The sequence below is a fragment of the Pongo pygmaeus genome, chromosome 15, assembly GCF_028885625.2.
Source record: "Pongo pygmaeus isolate AG05252 chromosome 15, NHGRI_mPonPyg2-v2.0_pri, whole genome shotgun sequence".
Classification (NCBI taxonomy): domain Eukaryota; kingdom Metazoa; phylum Chordata; class Mammalia; order Primates; family Hominidae; genus Pongo; species Pongo pygmaeus.
Window position 1 is genome coordinate 63,833,781 of NC_072388.2, and position 25,588 is coordinate 63,859,368.

The 25,588-nt window shown below is 46.8% G+C and overlaps 1 protein-coding gene across 1 annotated transcript in view; it reads left to right on the forward strand.

Moving 5' to 3' along the window:
• Window positions 1-25,588, forward strand: part of FNTB (farnesyltransferase, CAAX box, beta) — an 80,298-nt gene that overhangs the window by 19,474 nt on the left and 35,236 nt on the right. Inside the window, exons 2-4 of the mRNA XM_054449900.2 lie at window positions 756-820; window positions 8,748-8,820; window positions 12,069-12,160. Coding sequence (XP_054305875.1) covers window positions 756-820; window positions 8,748-8,820; window positions 12,069-12,160 — 230 coding nt within the window. The remainder of the gene's footprint in view (window positions 1-755; window positions 821-8,747; window positions 8,821-12,068; window positions 12,161-25,588) is intronic.

Consider the following 25,588-nt stretch of genomic DNA (forward strand, 5'->3'; position numbering starts at 1 on the left):
AGAAAAACAGGCAGAAGTTTGTTAACATGTATGCTTCATGTATACATAGGAGATACCCAGGGGAAAATGAGTAATTCTGAAAGAGGTGATCTAGAACTCCAGCTTCTATAGCATTTTCAACTAAAAACAGAGAAGATTGTGGGGGAAGCTAGTTATGGGGAAGTGAACAGGACAAGTATGGTAAATAAAAGTAAGGTTTGTTATGCAGATTTCAGTAGGTGCCTTCTCCATTGATAATAGTTTCCTCTGATTTAGTCATCCTTCTCTTTTGGTACAGAGACGGAAACACTCTCACAAATGGAGATTTCCTTTATAGATGTCAATTTTCCTCACAAACTGGTATACTCTGTTTTCAGAGCTTCTCCTGTAGCTGCAGTTTCTCAAAATAATCCTTATGCTGTTGAGGCATATTTTGGGGTGGCATATGCTCTCCTACACAAGCAAGAGACATCTGTCTTCATCTGCTCCCAGAGTAACTGATGCCAGGGAACCAAACACCAAAACTGCCATTAGTTTGGATATTATGGATTCGGTTTCTGGAAAAGTCCATTGTGATGCCAGCATGGTACAGGGGATTCCCTCTCGCCTTGTCCTAAGCCTGTCATCCTGCAGAACCCCTGTCTTACAGTACTGTGAAGTTCCAGACCATACCAACCAACCTTTGCCAATAGGCATTTGTGGCAATAGGAAGAAAAAGCTGATGGAGGTCTCATCTGTATTTGTTTTCTCTCTCCTATCTCCTGCATCCTTACCAGGCAAAAGTAGAAGAAAAGATCCAAGAGGTCTTCAGTTCTTACAAGTTCAACCACCTTGTACCAAGGTAAGCTGTGGTTAGGAATTTGAGGGGATCTGGGAGAACACCACCATGCAGAAGCCTTTCTTCTTTCCTCCTTGAGCGAATCTAACCACGGGGAGCATATGCTGCAAGAATGGTGTTTCTTGTCCTTGTGGTTACCTGGATATGCTAAGACCCCCACTCCTCCCTCTGGTAGAATACTGTTTAGAGCGATTCTCCACTCGAGCTGAGCTGCCAGGTGTTACATGGGGATTCCCCTCAGTGCCTCAATTCTGAGATCTGAAGATGGAGAGAGGAATTCCAGGTTTTTGTTCAGTGGTGGCCTGCTGCTCTGGTCTTCAGATGAGAACTCTCAGGTTTTTCTTTTTCTTTCTTTTTCTTTTTTTTTTTTTTTGAGACAGCGTTTCGCTCTTGTTGCCCAGGCTGGGGTGCAGTGGCACGATCTCGGGTCCCTGGAACCTCCGCCTCCTAGGTTCAAGTGATTCTCCTGCCTCAGCCTCTCAAGAAGCTGGGATTACAGGCGTCCACCACCACACTCGGCTAATTTTTGTATTTTTAGTAGAGACAGGGTTTCACCGTGTTGGCCAGTCTGGTCTTAAACTCCTGACTTCAGGTGATCCACCCGCCTCAGCCTCCCAAAGTGCCGGGATTACAGGCGTGAGGCACTGTGCCCGGCCCAGATTTTTCTTTTTCATATTGTACTTTGAAACATTTAGAGTCCAGGGAGATGGCAAGGGATGGATTATTATTTGACTGGAAAAACATGGGAAGTTTGAGTTTCTCCATGCCTACTCCCTGTTGGTAATTGTGTAGCATATCCCAAGGATGAAATTTCTAACAAGAAATAGAATGCCTTTTGTTTTCCTTGGAGCTTAGCAAGTTGAAGTCTTCTAAGTCCTGTGAGGTCAGGTATTTTGAAAAGGGAATTATGGGAAGAAATTTATTATTTTATTTGAACCTTTATTTTCTCTTCCAGTGTTTTGTAATATGCCACACTAGAATTTCATACGGTTATTTCATTCTTGTATTAGTACTTCTCATGCAGTCATGGATTCTTTTTTTGAAACCGTTATTTGTTATATCTCCAGCCGTCAGAATTGATCAGTAGCCTAAAACTGTGTGGTCACCATTTTATCTTAATGATGGAACCCTTCCTTCCTTCCTTCCTTCCTTCCTTCCTTCCTTCCTTCCTTCCTTCCTTTCTTTCTCTCTCTCTCTCTTTCTCTCTCCCTCTCTCTTTCTCTCTCTTTCTTTCTCACTTTCTTTCCTTTCTGTCCGTCTTGTCTTGTCCTGTCCTGTCCGGTCCTGCCCTGCCCTGTCTTGCCCTGTCTTGCTCTGTTGCCCAGGCTGGAGTGCAGTGCCCTGATCATAGCCCACAGCAGCCTTGAACTCCTGCGAATCCTTTCAGTGCACCCTCCCCAGTAGCTGAGACTGTAGGAACACATCACCATGCCTAGCTTATTTTATTTTTGTTTTTATTTTTTGTAGAGATGGGGGTCTCACTGTGTTGCTCAGGCTTGTCTTGAGCTCCTGGCCTCAAGCAGTCCTCCCAAAGTGCTGAGATTACAGCTGTGAGCCATGGCACCTGGCTGAGAGAACACTTTTCCTTGACATCTCTGAACAAAGTGTGGTTAGGTCACTGGCTGATTGACTCTGGTTGGCAAGTTGCAGGTCTGAAGTTCATCCTTTCCTCCTTCATCATGTCTCTTGACTTCTTGAGATCTCCTAACAGACTAAATCCTAGCAAGTCAGTCTCTAGGTACTTCTGCTTACTGGAACATTATAAATGGGTACAGCTTTGTTACCTTTGTGTCTTTTTTTTTTTTTTTCGCCACCATTTCCTTAAGAAACTTTTTCTGATTAGCCATGGCAGAAAACAGTTGAAAAAGGCAAGTGTTCATAGGGAAAGACAGGTGGGAGGGTTAACTTCATCTTCGTTCCCTGGGGAAGGAAAGGAGGAAAAATATCATCTTACTAGTATAGTCTTTCCCTTAACTGCTAAACCAAATCTCTGCATTAACCCAATGCTCTGACCTCAATAAAATGAATTATTCCTCTTGTCATGAGACACAGCTAGAGATTAGCAAATGATGCCATTTATTTAAACAGCTTGGGAGAACGAGCTCTCTTAAATATAATGGAATATAATGGTATCCTTGGCAGTTCGCTGCCCCTAGGCACAAGCTGGTTCAAGCTTAGCCTCCCCAGAGGGGACAAGACTTTATAATGGTGAGGGTGTGGGTGATTGCTTTTGGAGGGGCTTTGTTGTTGTGGTCGTACCCCCAATGACTCACCCGATTGGGCTGAGTCACTGCCTGCTGCCTGGGCTCTGGGGACACACAGCCTCTGTTTCCAACATGAACCTTTGATTATTTGACGTTCCCTTTTCACTTACCATCAGGATAGAGCCCTTGGTCTCTTTCATTCGTTTTTTAAAATTTGTTTTTCCTTAGCTCATGAGCTGAAGAAAGACTTTTATTCACACTGAGATATGAGGGAAAATGGGAGGTTATAGTCTGGGAGGAAGCAGTTGTTTTTTGGGAGTGGTGGTAGATGATATTAAAGGAGTGAAATCCCCTGATTCATAGATGGTAGTTCAGGTATGGGTGGGAAAAAAAAAGTGTTCCTCCTGGGCTTGGATCCCTGTGGAAATAGAATATATCAGGGCTCTGGGTTAGTTTCAGGAATTTCACAATTACCCGTTTTATCATTGTTGCCTATGAAATTGAGTGTTTTAAAGGATGATAATTAATATTGGAGATACTATACATTTTGGCTGAATGGCTGAGTATGTAATTCAACATATCAATATAAGGCTGAAGCCAAACATCACCATCATAGAAGAAGCGAGGATATAAGAATAAATTAGAAAATTTATCAGAATTTTAAATTATTATCACAGTCTCAATATTTAACATCTTAATAATCAAAATTTAAAAGTCTGACACTTTAATACAGGAAGTAACCTTCACTGTTAGCTAAAGTGCATGGTTAGCTGTTAGCAGTAAATCTAGATGGTAGGGCTTGTTTGTGTGTCTGAGGTCACGATGCTGATCAAATGGGACAGACTCACACACACGCCCAGGACCACAGACCACGCACAGGTCCAGGGATGCCTGTGATGATGCTGAAGTAGGCATTTGCCTATTCAGTGTTCCAGGGCCAAAGCTGAATAGCAGACTGGGCTGAAAGTCAAGGCTGGAGCTGAATGTCAGTACATTCTATAATTAATCCCCTTCCCAGAAATGATTTTCTTTTCTAAGGTTGTGACTGTCTACCTGGAGTGAGGTAGTCAGTCCCAAGGAGCTTTTTGACCATGCTTTTCATGGTTTTGTTTATTCATGTCTGCTTTCCCATGAAAATTCATTTTTCCTTCCCTGTGGATATTGTCACGGTTTCACACCCTTTTGAATGTACCCTTTTGCATTTATCACCTTGGCTTTAATAAGAAACCTGAAATGCATAAACTACAGATACCTCGCTCACATGTAATTTTTAAATTTGTTTTCTCCTGGGCACAGGAGCCTCGTGCTCCTCAGAAGTGAGAAATATTGATAATGTCCCTGTGCTAATAGAGCCCCGGAGGTTAAGTGCTGACAATGGCTCTGAAGCCAGAATACTCTGAGTTAAAAGTTCTCAAAGCAGGTCTCTCGCAGGCACCACCTTAGCTGCCGTGTTTTCTACCATTCCTGTATGTGATACAATTTTAGAATTTCCCAGATCCTGAGCAGGTAGAGAATGTATTCCCTTCTTACTGTTGTTCTTTCCAAGGTCTCACAAATAAGTTCACCTTTCCTCGACTGCTTTATTACTTACATGCCAGGTGCTTAATTTTTGACTAGAGAGGCCCCTGGCTTTAGTGAGTTTAGAAAGTCCCCAGGAACCAGCAATGGACTGAATCCCCTGTCCTCTCATCTGTCACAATCAAATGCATGTTTCCCAGGATGGCCCAGGTTTGGGGGGAGGAAGTGGCTTTGCTCTCATTCCATTCTGCTGCCTTTGTGTGATCCTCTCTTTCAGCAGCAGTATCTAGAGAGTCTCCAAAGGACAGGACACTCTGCTGGGCTCAGGGAAGTCAGCGTGAGCAAGGCTAGCCCTGGGCCTGCCCCTGCTGGGCTCTTGGTCTAGTGGGGGAGGTGGACATTAAACAAATGAACACAAATATACAGTTACCAATGGGATAATTTGAGAGAGAGAATCACTGGGAGAATCTAATTTGGATTGGGAAGTTGGGGAAGGCTTCTTAGAGAAAGTGACATTTAAGCTGAATCTGTAGGTGGAATAGGGGTAGCTAACTTAAAGGATGGGGAGAGTGTTCCAGGCAGAGGGAACAGTATGTGCTAAAGCCAGGAGACTGAAAGGAGCGGAGCTCAAAGAAGGCAGCATGACCAGAGCTCAGGAGCGGAGATGAGGCTGGAGAGTAGTGTGGGTGGAGGCACATTGTGAAGAGTCTGGAAGCCCAGTGGGCTCACCCCTCATAAGAAATTCTATTTAAATCATTACCCAGTACACACAGATGTGTAAGTTCCTTCTCAGACAGTGGAAACCTGACTTCCCATAGCCTTAATAGATTTTCCCACTTGCTCTCCTGTCACCCTCTGCACAGTGACACAGTGCCCTCCTCATCCGCTTGAACTGACAGCCTGCATCCCACCCTGCACCCCCTCAAGTCCTGCACAAAGCCTGTCTTATTCTGCTCCATGTAATTGAATGGTTTTGGGGCTGAATTGTTCAGGTAAAGATAGGAAGAGCTCTACCTTTTCTTTCTTAACTTCCTACACAGAAAAGATTTTTGGATAGAGGTGAGTTGAGAATGAAGGACCGGTGAGGGTATTAGTCAGCTTGGGCTGCCATAACACAGTATCACGGATGGGGTGCATTAAACCACAGAGATTTATTTTTTCACAGTTCTGGAGGCCAGAAGTCTAAGACCAAGGTGTCAGCAGGCTTGGTTTCTCCTGAGGCTGCTGACTGGCTTCACCAAAATGTTATACTTCTTAATTTCACTGGCCCTTCACTAACTGCCTTATAATCCTTTTATTCGTCTCATGTAGATTCCCTAACACACGCACCACTGTGGCCACTCCACAGCTCTCCCACCATCTTCACTCCTAGTTCCTGAGAAAATCGAGGCCGACCCACCTGACTTTCCTGTTTCCTTCTTCCCACATCAGAGATCTATATTTCACTAGCTTTGTACCCATCATTTCTCACTCAAAGAATGTAGCATCCTTCCTTATTCCAGGCTCACCTCTCCTACTATACCCTCATCCCAGCCCTCCTCCATCCTCTTTACAGACCTTCCCTATGGATTTCCTCTGAGCTTTTGCATTTCTAATGTGGAATTTCTCTGCTTACTGCCTTGTACTTTTGATCCAGCTGAACTAAACTAACTCAAATGTGTCATGGTGTTTTCTTTATTTTGCCTGCTCAAGTCATGTCCTTCCAGCCTTAAACTCAATGCTGTTCCCTTTGGGAAGAGTTTTCTGACCCTCCATCTCTTCCCGTGGCTGATCACAGCATTTATTGGACAGGGCTCTGCTTGTCATTTCACATCTGTGTCCACCTCTGGACTGTTGCTCTAGGGTACAGAGCAGCCTCTACCCCAGTGCTGGACAACACTCTGCCCACACAGATGGGTGCTCCCTGCGTCCTGAGTGGACTTTCCTGAAAGTGAAACTGAGTCTGGCCTTCTCTTGTTTACAATTTGCCTTCGCCTGTGCTCTGAATGCTCTTGGAGGTCTCCAGCCCTTCTGTGGTTTGTTGTCTTTTCCCCTGTCTTGCTGCAGCATCTGCCACTGTTAAACACCTTCCTGAAATTCTCTCCTCCCTGATGGCCTGTAACATGACACTTCCTTTGCTCTTCCCCAGCGTAGGTAAACTCTCCTGTTTCTCTCCTTCACTGGCTCCTCCAAAGCCTTAGAGATGGGTCTTCCCACAGTTTTGTTTTCAGGCTTCTGTCTCTGCCCTGTCACCTTCTGTGGCTTCACCTGTCACTTGTGTGCAGACAAATGCTTCCTAGTCTGTGTGTGTAACCTGAATCCCTCTCCTGAGCCTCACGTGTGTGTCCAGCAGCCTGATTGACATCCTCACCTGAATGCACTTCCAGCATCCTAAAACCCGCACATCCAAAAGTCGGCTGATCACGGGTCACACACTAGTTCAGGCCCTAAGTAGCCCCGACTGGGTCAGCTCCTCAGAGCTTCTAACCCTGTCTTCCCACCCCATCTGTCTGCCCACTGCGGTGTTTTCAGTTACTTCAGTTTGTAAACACATACTGAGTACCTACTGTTTTTCTAAAGCACAGTTCTGATCATTTCTTTCCTCATCTCAAAAACCTTCAGGACTTCCCTTTGCCTAGTAAATTGAGTAGAAATGCCTCAGTCAGCATCCCAGATCCTTTTTTTTTTTTTTTTTAAAAAGGGTCCTAGCTTCTTTCCTCCCATTCCTCTTTCATCCCTGTATTGAGGTCAGATTCTCCCACCTGTCACTCCTCTTGCACGCTTTATACCTGTGCTGCATAGTAGAGTAGCCATTAGCTACCTGCAGCTATTTAAACTTGAATTAAAATTTTCTCCTTCTGCCAGGGCCGCTCATCGCACATTCCTCCTTTTTCACACAAACTTTCCTGATCATTCCTTTCTTCATGAGATATCCCCTCCCTTTTGAGCCTCAGTAGAATTTTATGTTTTTCCCTTAGGAAACCTACCCATTCTTTCCTTGTAGCCATTGATATACTTACCTCATTTCTGAATTGGAAGAGTTTTTGAGGTAAAGACTACATGAAGGGCTGGGCGCGGTGGCTCACGCCTGTAATCCCAGCATTTTGGGAGGCCGAGGCGGGTGGATTACCTGAGGTCAGGATTTCAAGACCAGCCTGGCCAACATGGTGAAACCCCCGTCTCCACTAAAAATACAAAAATTAGCTGGGTGTGGTGGCACGTGCTGTAATCCCAGCTACTCAGGCAGCTGAGGCAGGAGAATAGCTTGAACCTAGGAGGTGGAGGTTGCAGTAAGCTGAAATCACACCACTGCACTCCAGCCTGGGTGACAGAGCGAGACTCCGTCTCAGGAAAAAAAAAGAGAAGACTACATGAAGGCTCTTATTCTGAGCCAAGTACAGTGGGAATTTGATAAACAATTGTGGAATTGACTACCTAGCAAAGGGAATGGTTCTCTTTCCTTTGTTTCTGTAATCTGCAAGCGCAGGGAACATCTTGACAATCTGTGCTTTTTCCTTCCTACCCTAGTCACACAAGCTCTTCTGCCAGACCAAGAAAGAAGTGCAGCCTCTGTGTTTTGCCCGGCCTGTGCAGGTGGCCATGGGCGGCACATTCCATCTTAAAGCCAGTATTGCTGACTTGAAAGCCAAGGACAGCGACTGGCTGCAGAACACGGTCCTCTGGCCAGGGCTGTGGGTCACACGTGGGAGGTGGAATTTCAGGGAGGGAATAATAGATGGATAACCGAGAGGCAGGCAGGGAGTAAACTACTGGCCTTGGAGAAGTCTTCCCAGAAGGGGTGACTGAAATGACAGCGGCTGAGGCAGGGAAGTGGCGAGGCTCAGATTTAAATTGCTTATAGGATGGGGAGCCACAAAGATATCTGTTCTTAGATGCTGGAGGAAGTTTCTGGGTGGACTGTCATTGCTTGGCTGCATGTGCTCATTGCGGCTTTTCTGTTAGCCCAAAGTCACTGCCTTTAGGAGACAATCGCACTCAAAATGTCAGCTGGCATGGTATTCAGATGCTTTAGAGACATGCAGATAAGAGCTTCTTTTCTCTGGTTTAGTTGCTCTTTGGAACCAGAGAAGTTGCTGGTTATCCAGCCAGTGACTGCAGGGGGACGTCCTGAAGCTGAGTGTGTACCCGTGTGTGTGTACGTGCGTATACGTGTGTATGGTGGAAGCATAAGCTATTAGAATGGGCTTATAAGCTGTTTGTCTTTCCAGGCTTGTTTTGCAGAGGGAGAAGCACTTCCATTATCTGAAAAGAGGCCTTCGACAACTGACAGATGCCTATGAGGTAAACACATTACCCAGGAACTCTTGCTGTCAAATTATCCACCAAATCCTCCTCCTTTTTCTATTTAAACGTAAAAGACTCTTGGGGCTGACCTGTTGCAGAGTCACTCTTTGTTCTCTGTGGCTCTGGCAGGAGGTAGGGTGCTGTCACAGAGCTGGGACTCCAGCCCTGAAAGGGCAGAACCTAGTCTCTTCCAGAGTGATTGGAGCACCCTCGATAGGATGGGGCTTTCTTCTGTTACCAGATGATAACTGAGGGGTTCACGTGCTTTATCTAGACCTCCTTGACAGCTGGCTAAAAGCCAGTTAACCTGTTCACCCTTAACCCTTTGCCCTATAAGCTGATCTAATTTCTTGCTCATTTATTGAGGACTATTGTCCAAACCTGTTAAGTCTGTATTATGATGGTTACAAATTTTCCAACTTCACCACTCCTTCTAGTACATTACTTTTCATGTCTTCATTAAAGAGACAAAAAACCCTTTCTTGTAATAAGATCTAATTTCTATACTGACTAGAGGACCAGTATAGAGAGTGGTCCTTGCAATTTAACACTACTATTTAAGAGTAGATCTTTAATATTTCCCAGAGCAACCTCAGGGCTGGGTGACGGTGGAGGGGGACAGATATTGGATGGGATTGAGTGGCAGGCAAAGGGTGAATGTGAACAGGAAGGCTCCAATCTTTCTGCCCTGCTTAACACAGAGCAGCATCTCTATTTTTAATCTGTTTTTTATTTGGGTTCCACATTTGATTATTTGTGGCAATGATTTGCCAACTCAAATGCCTGTAAGCCCCAGGCAGGCAGCATAAATCAGTGAAGTGGGCTGCATGGAGACTGAGGCTAACTGGAGACCCCGTGCCCTTACTTCATTCCTGCCCATTGCTGCCATCTAGGAATGCAGATCCAGGGTTGCCAAATCATCTTTCTTTCTTTTTTTTTTTTTTTCGCCAAGTGAAGCCGGAAATCACGTTTTCATGTGACTCTGCTGACAAATGCTGTTTACTTCCAGTTAAACAGTACACATCCATGGGCTAGATTTGGCCTGTGGGCTATGAATTTTCAATCCTTGACTCAAGTCCTCAATAGTTATGTGACAGTTGGTACCATATCAGCTAACAATTTATTGAACAGTGTGCTGAAAGCTTACCATGCATTCTCTCATTATTTATGAGATGGAGTCTCGCTGTATTTCCCAGGCTGGGGTGCAGTGGCATGATCGTGAGTCACTGCAACCTCCGCCTCAGGTTCAAGCGATTCTATTGCCTCAGCCTCCTGAGTGGCCGGGATTGCAGGTGTGCACCATCACACCTGGCTAATTTTTGTATTTTTGGTAGAGACAGGGTTTCACCATGTTGGCCAGGCTGGTCTCGAACTCCTGACTTCAAGTGATCCACCTGCCTCAGTCTTCTAAGGCTCTGGGGTTACAGGCGTGAGCTACTGCGCCCAGTTGCATTCTCTTATTTAAATCTTGTAACTACGTGAGGTCGATCAATCTTTTGTTTTTTGCAGATAATGAAATGGGCATAGTAAAATTAAATCATTTACTCAAAGGCACATAGCTAGTAAGATGAGGAGCTGGGATTCAAACTTAAGCTGCATCCCTGGCAGTGTCTTCAGTAGCTCAGCAGCCTACCTTCCAGGTGGCGGGTTAGCCACAGCTGGGGATATCAGCACAGTTTTGAAGAGGGCAGCTAGGGCCAACAGAAAGAACACTGGATTGAGTCTAAAAACCTAGGTTCTTGTTTCACCTCTGACATTTGCTATTTTTATAATCTGAAAAAGGTTAATCTTTGGACCTCATTTATCTATTTTAATTTATAAAACTGGAGCAGTACTCCTACCTACCCTGCCTAGCCTTGAATGCTCAGTAATCATTTGTGGTTTAATTAGGATCAAGAGCCGTCTGCATTTTGCCTTTGGAAGCCTTTCCTAGCTCCCCAGGCAGAATTAGTCGGTCTCTTCCATGTGCTCCCTCAAAACTCTGTTTTTGTCCATTACAGCATTTCTCCAAGTATATGTACACGTGTTGGTTCCAGAAAGACATGAGGTAACTTACATGTCTGTTCAGTGCTCTCTTCCCCTACAGGTAACCACACGCATTCTATATCCCAAGCATCTCAAGAACAGAAACCAGGTCAGGCATGGTGGCTCATGCCTGTAATCTCAGCACTTTGAGAGCCTCAGGCAGGTGAATTGCTTCAGCCCAGGAGTTCAAGACCAGCCTGGGCAACACAGTGGGACCCTGTCTCTATAAAAACTTCAAAAATTAGCCAGGCATGGTGGTGTGTGCCCCTAGTCCCAGCTACTTAGGAGGCTGAGGTGGGAGGACTGCTTGAGCCTGGGAGGTTGAGGCTGCAGTGAGCTGAGATCATACCACTGCACTCTAGCCTGGGTGACAGAGCAAGACCCTGTCTCAAAAAAATAAACAGTAGAAACCAAGTTTTATTATCATCCCCCCAGTGTCTAATACAGTGCTTGGCACAAGTAGATACTATCAAATATTTGTTGAATCAGTGATTGAGTTAAGCTAGGAAATCTCTTCAGAGAGTGTATATCTCCTTGGTTCTATACCGAGAAAATAGCAGCCCCTAACCTCCTAGCCTGTAGGAAGTCCTCTGCTCAGCCTTCCTTAGGTGCCTGCCAGGGAGGGATCCACTGGGTTCAGGGTCACCTTTTTTTTTAATCCTGTTGTCTTTTTTTTCTTTTCTTTCTTTTCTTTTTTTTTTTTTTTTTTTGAGACGGAGTCTTGCTCTGTCGCCTAGGCTGGAGCACAGTAGTGCCATCTCGGCTCACTGCAACCTCTGCCTCCCGGGTTCAAGTGATTCTCCTGCCTCGGCCTCCCAAGTAGCTGGGATTACAGGCGCACAGCACCATGCCCAGCTAATTTTTGTATTTTTAATAGAGACAGGATTTCGCCATGTTGGCCAGGCTGGTCTTGAACTCCTGACCTTAAATGATCCACCCACCTTGGCCTCCCAAAGTGCTGGGATTACAGGCATGAACCACCGCGCCCGGCCTTGTTATCTTTCTTTCTTTCTTTTTTTTTTTTTTTTTAAACAGATGGTCATTTCAGCTCCTGGCTAAGGCCACAAAGCAAAGTGTCCTTTATTCACTGATTGTTGTTTGAGCAAGGGTGCCGTCCTCCCCCTTGCCAGGCTGCTGGGAGTGAGACAGATACAGCCTTGGTAGCAGTGTCTTGGAGTGATTGTGAATAAGGGATGTTTTCTCTCCTGTCTCTCTCCCAGTGTCTGGATGCCAGCCGCCCATGGCTCTGCTATTGGATCCTGCACAGCTTGGAACTGCTAGATGAACCCATCCCCCAGATAGTGGCTACAGAGTGAGTCTGTCTTTGGGAAATCTGGGGTGTTCTCTGAAGTTGTATTTTGAGTTTGGGATTTTGTTTTGTTTCTGTTTTATTTGTTTGGAATGGAAAAAAACAGTGCCATAAAGAAATCTTTGCTCTTCTCATGACCTCCGGCAACTTCCTGAAACTCCTCCCCTTTAGAAACCTGATGTAAGCTGGTGGGTAGAACAAGACTTTGAACTTCCAAGAGAAGGATTCTGGTTTCTTCTGTGGCCTTTTCTTTTGGCTCTTGACTCTGGTCTTTGAGAAAAGTCTTAATCATCAACTCTGAGAGACAAGATTTTTCCAGAAAGTACGGTATGCATTTGAACAGCTTCTGTGGGGAAGCATGTGCCAGTTCAGTGAACAAAAATGCCTTTGCCTTTCCTACACACCTCTATAGAAGTACCTCCCCGCTCTCGGTGCTTGGAGGGACCATGTAGCTCTTGATGGGACTGGATGTGTTACTGGTGTGGCATACAAATGCCATGACTCAGTTTTCCTAAACCTAATTGATGATTAGAGATGCAAGCAACTGACCTTCTTCCCAAGATCCTTGTACAGATGGCATTCTTGATCTGGCATCTCATTCCCAGACACTCATCACCATTTATATATTAAAGAAGAAAAGACTGATCATAACTCCAGTCCTAGGGATACCTGGAATAAGAAAGGGCAGCCAGGAATTGGATCCAAGAGATCCACTGAGAGGCAGTGTGGGCTCTAGGCAGCATCTCAAATTTCTCAGCTTCCTCTGGTGCTCTTGAATTTCTCAGCTTCCTCTGGTGCTCTTGAGGGCGAAGCATCTGGGATGAGAGACTTCTGAGCCAGGTTTGTTTCTCCACAGCACAAGGAGGCAGCTGTGCTGGGACACACAGAGGCTAGCCAGGGCCCCTCTCTGGTCACAGAGCCCCTGCCTCGGTCACATTGTCAGGTCAGAGGAACAGAACTACACATTGTCTCATTCATTCTGTCTTAACAATAACCTCTCATTCTTGCCTTCCTGGGCAGGGTGTCTTGTGATGAATGTGGATGGGGAAGATAATAAAGAATTAGGCCATTAACCCTTGTGGTACGTAGGATGCTTTCTGAGGGAGAGGCAAGTGCATTGTTTTGATCATCGGGATGCCACTGCAAGCCTGGCTGCTTCCAGCACTGGAAGGAGAGTTGGACACAGTTTCTGCAGTAACAGGAATGTAATTGTCAAAGAAAGGCCCATGTGGTTTTTTTTTTTTTTTTTTTTTTGAGACAGAGTTTCACTCTGTCACCCAGGCTGGGGTGCAGTGGCACAATCTCAGCTCACTGCAGCCTCTGTTTCCCGGGTTCAAGCAATTCTCCTGCCTCGGCCTCCTGAGTAGCTGGGATTACAGGCACCCACCACCGTGCCTGGCTAATTTTTGTATTTTTAGTAGAGGTAGGCTTTCACCATATTGACCAGGCTGGTCTTGAACTCCTGACCTCAGGTGATCTACCCGCCTCGGCCTCCCAAAGTGCTGGGATAACAGGCGTGAGCCACCACATCCAGCCTCGTGTGTTTTTGAAATACCAGCTCGGGGGGACTGGGGATTGTTTGGGAAGTTTTCCCTTCACTCCTACACAATCAGGATATTTGGAAAGTTTTCCCTTCACTCTTGCACAATGGGAAAGTTGGGTGTGAGAGAAGAAAGAAAAAATGGGGATTTCTGTGAGCCTGGATCTGAATGCTGGACGGAGGAGGCTGCAGACCCATGAGAAACTGGAAGAGAGAATCACAGGGGGTGCCTGAGGTGGAAGAACTCGAGCCAAAATCAACTGAGTTTTTTTCTAGGCTGTGTACTTGGTGTTTTATAGTGAAGGCTTTTCTGAGGAAGTGTCAGCGCCACTTTTGGGACAATGTCACATAGGAAGAGAGGAGCCCTTAAAGGGCCTTTCATTGGAAGCAATCTAAATTAAATATCAATAGTAGAGAATGTTTAAAAAAATTTTTTTTTAATGCAAAGCTGGGCATGGTGGCTCACGCCTGTAATCCCAAGCACTTTGGGAGGTTGAGGTGGGTGGATCACTTGAGGTCAGGAGTTTGAGACCAGCCTGGCCAACATGGTGAAACCCCATCTCTACTAAAATACAAAAATTAGCTGGGCATGGTGGTGCATGCCTGTCATCCCAGCTACTCGGGAGGCTGAGGCAGGAGAATCGCTTGAACCTAGGAGGTGGAGGTTGCAGTGAGCTGAGATTGTGCCTTTGCACTCCAGTCCGGGCAACAGAGTGACACTCCATCTCAAAAAAATAAATAAATAAAATACATAAATTTAAAAAATAAAACATAAGTTATGGTGCAGTACATTCTGTGAAATACTATATAACCATTAAAAAATTTATAAATGTGGCCACGCATGATCACACCTGTAATCCCAGCACTTTGGGAGGCCAAGGTCAGAGGACCACTGGGGCCCTGGAATTCAAGACCAGTCTGAGCGACATAGTGAGACTCCATTTCAAAAATAAAAATAAAAATAGCTGGGTGTGGTGGTGCACACTTCTAGTTCTAGCTGCTCAGGAGGCCGAGACAGGAGTTCAGGCGTTTGAGGCTGCAGTGAGCCATGATGGCACCGCTGTATTCCAGCCTGGGCAATAGAGCAAGACCCTGTCTCAATAAATATATGAATGTGTATATTTGTATGTTAAAATATATGTATTTATATAGAGAGATGTGAAATGAAAATAGTTTAAAAGATTTAATTTACATACATTAAAAATATAGATGATTATATGCATAGATAAAACCAGAAAGATACATGTAGTAGTTATTTCTGGACGATGGGGTTAAAAGTGATTTTATAAACTTTCTGGGCTGGGCACGGTGTCTCACACCTGTAATCCCAGGGCTTTGGGAGGCCAAGGCCGGCAGATCACCTGAGGTCAAGAGTTCAAGACCAGCCTGGCCAACATGGGGAAATCTTGTCTCTACTAAAAATACAAAAATTAGCCTGGCTTGGTGGTATATGCCTGTAATCCCAGCTACTCGGGAGACTAAGGCAGGAGAATTGCTTGAATCTGGGAGGTGGACGTTGCGATGAGCCAAGATCATGCCACTCTACTCCAGCCTGGAGGACAGAGTGAGACTCTGTCTTTAAAAAAAAAAAAAAGGCCAGGCACGGTGGCTCACGCCTGTAATCCCAGCACTTTGGGAGACCGAAGCGGGTGGATCACCTGAGGTCGGGAGTTTGAGACCAGCCTGGCCAACATGGAGAAACCCCATCTCTACTAAAAATACAAAATTAGCCAGGCGTGGTGGCGCATGCCTGTAATCCTACTCAGGAGGCTGTTTTTTTGTTTTTTGAGACAAGAGTCTCCTTCTGTTACTGCACTCCCGCCTCCTACTTAGGAGGCTGAGGCAGGAGACTCACTTGAACCCGGGAGGCAGAGGTTGCGGTGAGCCAAGATTGCACCACTGCACTCCAGCCTGGGCAACAAGAGTGAAACTCCGTCTCAAAAAAAAAAAAAAAAAAAAGTAAAAGAAAAAGAAAAACTTTCTGGCTGGATTACATGGCTGTAATCCCAGGACTTTGAGAGGCTGAGACAGGCGGATTACTTGAGGTCAGGAGTTCGAGACCAGTCTGGCCAACATGGTGAAACCCCGTCTCTACTAAAAATACAAAAAATAGCCGGATGTGGTGGCTGGCACCTGTAATCCCAGCTACTCAGGAGACTGAAGCAGGATAATTGCTTGAATCCGGGAGGCAGAGGTTGCAGTGAGCCGAGATCATACCACTGCACTCCAGCCTGGGTAACAGAAGGAGACTCTTGTCTCAAAAAACAAACAAACAAAACATTTTTTTCTAAGCTTATTTGCATTTTCTGAAATTTCTACAATGATCTTTTATTATTTTGTAATTAAAGGAATGGTTTAAAAATAAGCTGATTTGTCCTTATTTCAAAAACCACTTGACAGTTAATGAGAGTTTCTGCTTCACAGGTGCCTTAAAAGCTTTACCTGTGGTTCTTCTAAGCATTGATTTAATGAACTTTTAAACATTTCTTAGACTTCCCAATAATGGATTTTGCTTTGTGCCTAGGAGGTGGTTACTTCTAGGTGCAGAAAACACTTGTTATGAACAAAGCCTACTGGCTCTGACCCATAAGGAAATAGATTATTTTTAGTAAGATACAGAGAAATCTTAGGGACTTCTATGTAAATAAAAGATTTTTTTTAGACTAGCTGATAAATAGAATATTGCCTTTTTATTTATCTTGCACAGGGAAATGAAATGCTTTGAAATGCGTTGTTTTCTTTCTTCATACAAATATATTAAGGTGACCTAGAGGCAAAAAGTCTAGCTCTGCAGTTTTATTATTTTCCTGCCTTCTTTTCCCCTGCATGCAACACACACGCCCCCTACACTTACACAAAGGTTTCTCTTTCCTATTTTGTTCACTGCTGTGCTTCTATTTGTTTAGGGAACAATATGGTAAGCTGGGTTCCCTCTAGTGGACAAAATACTTTTGTCAGCTGCTATGACCACTGACCAAAGCCAGCAAGGCCAGGTTGTTACTGCTGGTATCAGAGGTTTCAAGAATAATTCATAGCCTGGAATGTTTTCTTTATTTTTGGTAGAGACAGTGCCTTGCTGTGTTGCCTGGGCTGGTCTCGATCTCCTGGGCTCAACCGATCCTCCTGCCTTAGCCTCCCAAAACATTGGGATTACAGGCGTGAGCCACCATGCCCAGTCCATAGGTAGGATTTTAGCTTGCCTCTTTTTTTTTTTTTTTTGAGAAAGAGTCTTGCTCTGTTGCCCAGACTGGAGTGTAGTGGCACCATCTTGGCTCACTGCAACCTCCACCTCGTGGGTTCAAGCAATTCTCCTGCCTCAGCCTCCCGAGTAGCTGGGACTACAGGCATACAGGCAGGAGCCACCACACCCGGCTAATTTTTGTATTTTTAGTAGAGACGGGGTTTTACCATGTTGGCCAGGTTGGTCTCGAACTCCTGACCTCACCACCTCCCGGGTTCAAGTGATTCTCCTGCCTCAGCTTCCCGAGTAGCTAGGATTACAGGGGTGTGCCACCACGCCCAGCTAATTTTTGTATTTGGTAAAGACAGGGTTTCAACATGTTGGCCAGGCTGGTCTTGAACTCCTGACCTCAGGTGATCCGCCTGCCTTGGCTTCCCAAAGTGTTGGGATTACAGATGTGAGCCACTGCACCCGGCCTAGCTTGCCTCTTTTAAGAGGTTATGTGCACATATTTATATGTGTTTACCTAAAATGAATTAATATTTTGGAACTAGACTAAGTACATTTGCTTTGCTTAATGGTTTTGGCACTGAAGGAAGCATCCTCTAATGAGAATCCCATTCTTTGTTACTGAAAGCAGCTTCAGTGAAACAGAGCAAAATAAAAATCACAGGGAGACCATCGCACTGTTAAAGTTATGTTTTTAGCTTCTGTAAGATTTAAAAATTGCCTTTAACTTAAAAACCATTTTAGGACATTTCAGCTTGTAACATTTTTCCAAAGATAAATTCAAATTTTGCTATTTCAGTGTTGTATCCTTTCCCTTTCAAAAGGTTATTAGTAGCTTATCCCCGGAATAGCCCCTTAAATATTTTTCCTTTTAATTTTTAAGTGTAGTTTGTATGTTTCCATACCTTTCAGTGGGACACCATATCTAGGCCTTTGTCTCCTGGGCATTTTTCCTGGCCAGGTGCTGTTGGCACTTGGTGGGTGCAGGTTAGGGGTGCTGCTAAATATCCTCTACAGGACAGTCCCTGCACCAAAGAATTACTGAGTCCCAAATGTCAACAGTTGAGAAACTCTGCTCTAAACTAGCCAACTTTTTTTTTCTTTGAGGCAGTCTTGCTGTGTCCCCCAGGCTGGAGTGCACTGGTGCAATCTCAGCTCACTGCAACTTCCGCCTTCCGGGTTCAAGCGATTCTTGTGCTTCAGCCTCCCAAGCAGCTGGGACTACAGGCGCATGCCACTATGCCTGGCTAATTTTTGTATTTTTAGTAGAGATGGGGTTTCACCATGTCGGCCAGGCTGGTCTCAAACTCCTGGCCTTAAGTAATCCGCCCACGTCGGCCTCCCAAAGTGCTAGGATTACAGGCGTGAGCCACTGTGCCCGGCCTATAGTAGCCAACTTTTGACCTGACCATTCTTCCAGAACAGCAGCCATCCAGAGACTTGCCGGTGCTTGACGAAGAGTCAAGTAACACGTCTGACTCTGTGAGCAGCAGAGGCCACCCGGAATCAACAAGAGATGCTGCCTGTCTTCACCTGTCCATTGTTATACTCTATCTAGGGAAGGAGATTTCCTCTTTACCATATCAAGCTGAAGGTGTTTTACAGTTAGTACGAGAACAAGCTTGATGTGATGCCAGCTCATGCATCTTGCATTTACATCTCCTCCTAAGCCGTTCTGCCCATGGATGACTGTTCCTATTTCCAAAGCTGTAATCTTTTTTTCTGTTTTTTTTTTTTTTTTAGTATTTATTGATCATTCTTGGGTGTTTCTCGGAGAGGGGGATATGGCAGGGTCATAGGATAATAGTGGAGAGAAGGTCAGCAGATAAACACATGAACAAAGGTCTCTGGTTTTCCTAGGCAGAGGACCCTGCGGCCTTCTGCAGTGTTTGTGCCCCTGGGTACTTGAGATTAGGGAGTGGTGATGACTCTTAAAGAGCATGCTGCCTTCAAGCATCTGTTTAACAAAGCACATCTTGCACCGCCCTTAATCCATTTAACCCTGAGTTGACACAGCACATGTTTCAGAGAGCAGGGGGCTGGGGGAAAGGCCATAGATCAACAGCATCCCAAGGCAGAAGAACTTCTCCTAGTCAGAACAAAATGGAGTCTCCTATGCCCACCTCTTTCTACACAGACACAGCAACAATCTGATCTCTCCTTCCTTTCCCCACACTTCCCCCCCTTCTTTTCAACAAAACCGCCATCGTCCTCATGGCCCGCTCCCGATGGTCGCTGTCTCTTCGGAGCTGTTGGGTACACCTCCCAGACAGGGCGGCCAGGCAGAGGCGCTCCTCACTTCCCAGACGGGGCCGCCGGGCAGAGACGCTCCTCACCTCTCAGACGGGGCGGCCGGGCAGAGGCGCTCCTCACTTCCTCCCAGCCGGGGTGGCAGCCGGGCAGAGGCGCTCCTCACTTCCCAGACGGGGTGGCCGGGCAGAGACGCTCCTCACTTCCTCCCAGACGGGGTGGCGGCCAGGCAGAGGCGCTCCTCACCTCCCAGACAGGGCGGCCGGGCAGAGGTGCTCCTCACTTCCCACACTGGGCGGCCGGGCAGAGGCGCTCCTCACCTCCCAGACGGGGTGGCCAGGCAGAGGCGCTCCTCACTTCCCAGACGGTGTGGCGGCTGGGCAGAGGCGCTCCTCACTTCCCAGATGGGGCAGCCAGGCAGAGGCGCTCCTCACTTCCTCCCAGATGGGGTGGCGGCCAGGCAGAGGCACTCCTCACTTCCCAGATGGGGCGGCCGGGCAGAGGCGCTCCTCCCTTCCCAGATGGGGCAGCCGGGCAGAGGCGCTCTCACTTCCTCCCAGATGGGGTGGCGGCCAGGCAGAGGCGCTCCTCACCTCCCAGACGGGGCGGCCGGGCAGAGGTGCTCCTCATCTCCCAGACGGGGCAGCCGGGCAGAGGTGCTCCTCACTTCCTCCCAGACGGGGTGGCGGCCGGGCAGAGGCACTCCTCACCTCCCAGAGGGGGCGGCTGGGCAGAGGCGCTCCTCACCTCCCAGGCAGGGTGGCCAAGCAGAGGCGCTCCTCACTTCCCATATGGGGTGGCGGCCGGGCAGAGGCGCTCCTCCCTTCCCAGATGGGGCAGCCAGGCAGAGGCGCTCCTCACTTCCTCCCAGACGGGGTGGCGGCCAGGCAGAGGCGTTCCTCACCTCCCAGACGGGGCGGCCGGGCAGAGGTGCTCCTCACTTCCTCCCAGACGGGGTGGCAGCCGGGCAGAGGCACTCCTCACCTCCCAGACGGGGCGGCCGGGCAGAGGCACTCCTCACCTCCCAGACAGGGCGGCCGGGCAGAGGCGTTCCTCGCTTCCCAGACAGGGCAGCCGGGCAGAGGCGCTCCTCACATCCCAGACGATGGGCTGCCGGGCAGAGGCGCTCTTCACTTCCTCCCAGACGGGGTGGCAGCCAGGCAGAGGCACTCCTCACCTCCCAGACGGGGCGGCTGGGCAGAGGCGCTCCTCACTTCCCAGACGGGGCGGCCGGGCAGAGGTGCTCCTCATCTCCCAGACGGGGCAGCCGGGCAGAGGTGCTCCTCACTTCCTCCCAGACGGGGTGGCGGCTGGGCAGAGGCGCTCCTCACTTCCCAGACGGGGCGGCCGGGCAGAGGCACTCCTCACCTCCCAGACGGGGTGGCGGGGCAGAGGCGCTCCTCACATCCCAGACGATGGGTGGCCGGGCAGAGACGTTCCTCACTTCCTATACGGGATGGCAGCCGGGCAGAGGCGCTCCTCACTTCCCAGATGGGGCGGCTGGGCAGAGGGGCTCCTCACATCCCAGACGATGGGCGGCCAGGCAGAGACGCTCCTCACTTCCTAGACGGGGTGGCGGCGGGGCAGAGGCTGTAATCTTAGCAGTTTAAGAGGCCAAGGCAGGAGGCTGGTAGGTGGAAGTTGTAGCGAGCCGAGATCACGCCACTGCACTCCAGCCTGAGCATCATTGAGCATTGAGTGAGCGAGACTCCGTCTGCAATCCCAGCACCTCGGAGGCCGAGGCAGGCAGATCACTCCAGGCCAGGAGCTGGAGACCAGCCCGGTCAACACGTCGAAACCCTGTCTCCACCAAAAACACAAAAACCATTCAGGCGTGGCGGCGCGCGCCTGCAATCCCAGGCACCTGGCAGACCAAGGCAGGAGAGTCACAGGAGCCTGAGGCAGGGAGGTTGCAGCGAGCCGAGATCACGGCAGCACAGTCCAGCTTCGGCAACAGAGGGAGACCGAAAAAAGAAGGAGAGGGAGACCGAAGAAAGGGGAGAGGGAGAGGAGGGAGACGAGGGAGAGGGAGAGGAGGGAGAGGGAGAGGGAGAGGAGAGGGAGAGGGAGAGGGAGAGGAGAGGGAGAGGGAGAGGGAGAGGAGGGAGAGGGAGAGGAGGGAGAGGGAGAGGAGGGAGAGGGAGAGCCCAATTGTGCAGAACATAGCTATAATCTTTATGACTTATCCTAGGCCTTAAGTCTGTCTATGATAGCCTGTTCTAGTGCTGAAGTTTTTTATGTAACCTAAATACTTCTTGCTACAAATTAGTCTCAGTTTTTACCTACTAGCATGTTTATGTAATTATCCTTTGTATATTTGATGTATTTTGCTGGGTAGCTTTCCCATTGTGATTGTCTGTAATATTAAGCTTTTTATTTCATTTTAAAAATAGAGATAAGGTCTTGCCATATTTCCTAAGCTGGTCTCAAACTCTTGGTCTTAAGTGATCCTCTTGCCTTGGCCTCCCAAAGTCTAGGGATTACAGGCACGAGCCACCACACCAACCCAAATACTTAAAAAAAAGAAAAATGTCATTTTTACAACTCTAATGTGAATTCCCTTTGAGGTGGAAAATGGAGGCTAGAGCCAGATACAGTTCTGACTAATACTGTGTTTATGATGCTTTTAACAAGCATTTTTATTGTTGTTCTTCACAACTCGTGGACCCTTATTACTGGTCTTTTCCTGCTATGTTCCTAGTCATTTCCCATCTTGTATTCATGTGCTTTACCCATCCCCCACCCCTGCCATCTCTATGCATAATTCTTGCTGTTTGTACCTATTTCATTTGTTTTATTCTTATTGGTTTCTGATTTGTTTTGCTGCTCATTTTGTATTATATGCTTATTTACTGTACATGCCTTTGAATCCTTCATCCAAACTGATGACAGTGTTTAGAATCATCATTGATTAATTGATTGAGACAGGGTCTCACTCTGTTGTCTGGGCTGGAGTGCAGTGGCACAATCACAGCTCACTGCAACCTGGACCTCCCCAAGCTCAAGTGATCCTCCCACCTCAGCCTCCTGAGTAGCTGGGGCTAGAGGTGGGTGCCAACATGCCTGGTTAATTTTTATAATTTTTGTAGAGATGGGGTTTTGCCATATTGCCCAGGCTGGCCTTGAACTCCTGAGCTCAAGTGATCCCCTGGCCTCAGCCAAAGTGCTGGGATTATAGGCATGAGCCACCATGCCTGGCCAGAATCAATCACTTTAGATCAGTCCTCAGCCATCACCTAAGAGTCCCAGTAAACTCCTTCTAAGGCTGAGAGGCAATCGCTGATATCCCTGCTTTGAACTTGACCCTCTTACAAGATTTACGTACTCTTTAATGATGGAATGATCGAGTGGTGGTGTCCAATAGAACTCTCTGTGATAATGAAAATGTTCTATATTCTGTAAATGTCTATAGATGTCTATAAACGTCTATACATGTTCTGTATTGGCCACTAGCCACAGTTAGCTGTTGAGTACTTGAAATGTGGCTTGTGTGACTGAAGAGCTCAATTTTCTATTTTAATTAATTGAAAATTTAAATTGCCTCATGTGGCTAGTGGCTGCCTATTGGACAGCACAGATGTATCTCATTGCTACTCAAAATGTGGTCCCCAGAGCAGGAGCATTGCTATCACCTGGGAACTTATTAGAAATGAGGACTCTCAGCTGGGCATGATGGCTCACGCCTGTAATCCTAGCACTTTGGGAGGCCAAGGCGGGCGGATTGTCTGAGCTCGGGAGTTTGAGACCAGCCTGGGCAACACGGTGAAACCCTGACTCTACTAAAAAATACAAAAATTAGCTGGGTGTGGCGGCATGTGCCTGTAGTCCCAGCTACTCAGGAGGCTGAGGCAGGAGAATCACTTGAACCCAGGAGGTGGAGCTTGCAGTGAGCCGAGATCGCGCCACTGCACTCCAGCCTGGGCAACAGAGCGACACTCCATCTCCTAAAAAAAAAAAGAGAGAACTCTCAGACCAATCTAGTTCTACTGAATTAGAGCTTCAGTTTAGCAAGATCCACAGGTAATTTCTATGCAATTCAAGTTTGAGAAGCACTGATACCTGGCTGAACATTGGAATCACATGGGGAATTTAAAAAAAATACTGTCACCTGGGTCCCACCCATAGTGATTCCGGTTTAACTGGAATTAGGTGTGGCTTGGGTGTTGGGCTTTTTAAAACACCCCCCAAGTAATTTTAGTTGTGCAGCAAGGACTAGTGATGGCTCAAGCTTTGCATGTATCTGAATCGCCTGAGAATTTGGTAAAAATACAGAGGCCCAGGATCTTTTCCACCTCAGCAAGACTGGGTCTCTGTATTCTTTTATTAGCTTTCTACAGATTCGGATGCACACATTTTGGGTTTGAAGATCTGTGATGTAGAAGATCGTTTCCCACTTTGCTGGTAATTGGCACGTAAGCTAGAATGAAATGCCTTCTCTGACGTTAAAGAAAATTGATGTATTACAGCTTTCGGTCATATTCTAAATGAATGATTTTGTGAATATTGTTTTTCACAAAATGTGCCACTTGGTGTTTGTACAATGTTTTTTGCTTGTAATTTTTTATTTGTTGGTGAACTTCTTGTCTCTATGATAAGTTTTTCTCCTCCTACCTTTGTGGGGAAAAAAATTATTTTTTTGTAGAGCTGGTGTCTCACTGTGTTGCCCAGGCTGGTCTTGAACTACTGGCTTCAAGCAATCCTCCTGCCTTGGCCTCCCAAAGTGCTGGAATTACAGGCGCAAGCCACTATGCCTGGCTTTTTTTTTTTTTTTTTTTTTTTTTTAAATATATAGAAATATCATTAACATTTTGGTCTTCGGAATTGCTAAGAAGTCTGTTAACGACAGCTGGTAGTTCATGGTCAACTTGCCAGTTCCTTAAGGTGCAAGTTGGAAAGGCTTGGGATCAGAATGTTCTGTAATACGGAAGTGTCTGAGATCAAGAGAAGCCCAACCTCCAGTTCTCTAGCACAGCTCCAGACAGTCAGATGCAGCATGTCAGCTGAGGGAGGTTGGCATGGAGGGATGGTATCAAGGTGTCTGGTACATTCAGATCCTAACTAATTCGAGGCTTTAGGGTCAGTAGTGTTGCGTTCGGCACGATTCTATCTTAGGAGCTGGGAAAGGGAGTGGATAACCAGGTGACTCTTTTTCTTTCTTTTAAAAAATGTGTTGTTTTGTATCAGCTAAAACTTTTTGTTTTTGTGGTACAGAAACCTTTTGGTATGCTAGTGCAGCCAGCCTTTGTTAGGGCATGAGCTTATTAACTATTTGTTTCTGGGAAATGTCGTAAGAATTGACGACGATTTGGAAAGAAGGAACAAATTCAAGTTCTCTACAGAAATTAATTGCTGTTAAAAATGCGTCACATGCTGGGCATGATGGCTCACACCTGTGACCTCAGCACTTTGGGAGTCCGAGGTGGGAGGATTGCTTGAGCCCAGGAGTTCAAGACTAGCCTGGGCAACATGGTGAAACACCATCTTTATAAAAAATACAAAAACTAACCAGGCGTGGTGGCTCATGCCTGTAATTCTAGCTACTTGGGAGGCTGAGGTGGGAGGATAGCTTGAGTCTGGGGAGGTTGAGGCTGCAGTGAGCCGTGATTATGCCGCTGTCCTGCAGCCTGGCTGACAGAGTAAGACCCTCTCTCAAAATCAAAAACAAAAACCATAGTGCCACATAATTGTCTTCAACTTCAGTTTCAATCCTTGTGTTTTCTACAGTAAAATTTTAGGTGCAAAAAGAAGTGTGTGTTGTTTTAACCTGTGACGTTTCAGAACTCACAGAGCAAGGCAGCAGCGTTTGCTTTTGCTTTCCCTGCCCGGATAATGGGAACTCTGAAATCGAAAGTAATTAAATGTGATGTTGGCAAACAGTTATAAACTTGTGTCTTCTTGGAGAGTAGGCTATGTAGTCTTTCTGGCAGCAGTAGCAAGGAAATAATGAGGTGAAAGCGCCCAGGAAAGAAGGCCCCATGAACACTGCAAAGACAGTTTGCTTGTTCTAAATGGAGGTTTCTCCTGGTGGGAAGGCTGTGACCCTGCTGAGCTGTGGAGAAACAGCTTGATAACCAGGGCTTTCCTGGGGCACCCTTTCTGGTGCACTTCGGAAGACCCTGGACTGATGATAGGGCTCTCTTGATTTCACCTAAAGCAAGACTGTAACCTCTGGGCAGCCTGATGCCAGGCTTGGAGACAAACCCTCAGAAAACAGCTCCCCTCAGCGAGGGAATGGGAGCCTGTTTGAATTAGTGTGGAGAATTCTCCAAGAACCCGCAGACTGGGAGGCATTCTCACGGTGAGTCAGTGCAGCTCCTCTTATGTTTACCACAATTAAGGTGAGCATGAGAGCAGCCTGCCTCTCTTCTATTCTTCCAGCCATGGAAGCAGGCTCCATTAAAAATGTGTTTTTCAGCCGGATGCAGTGGCTCACACCTGTAATCCCAGCACT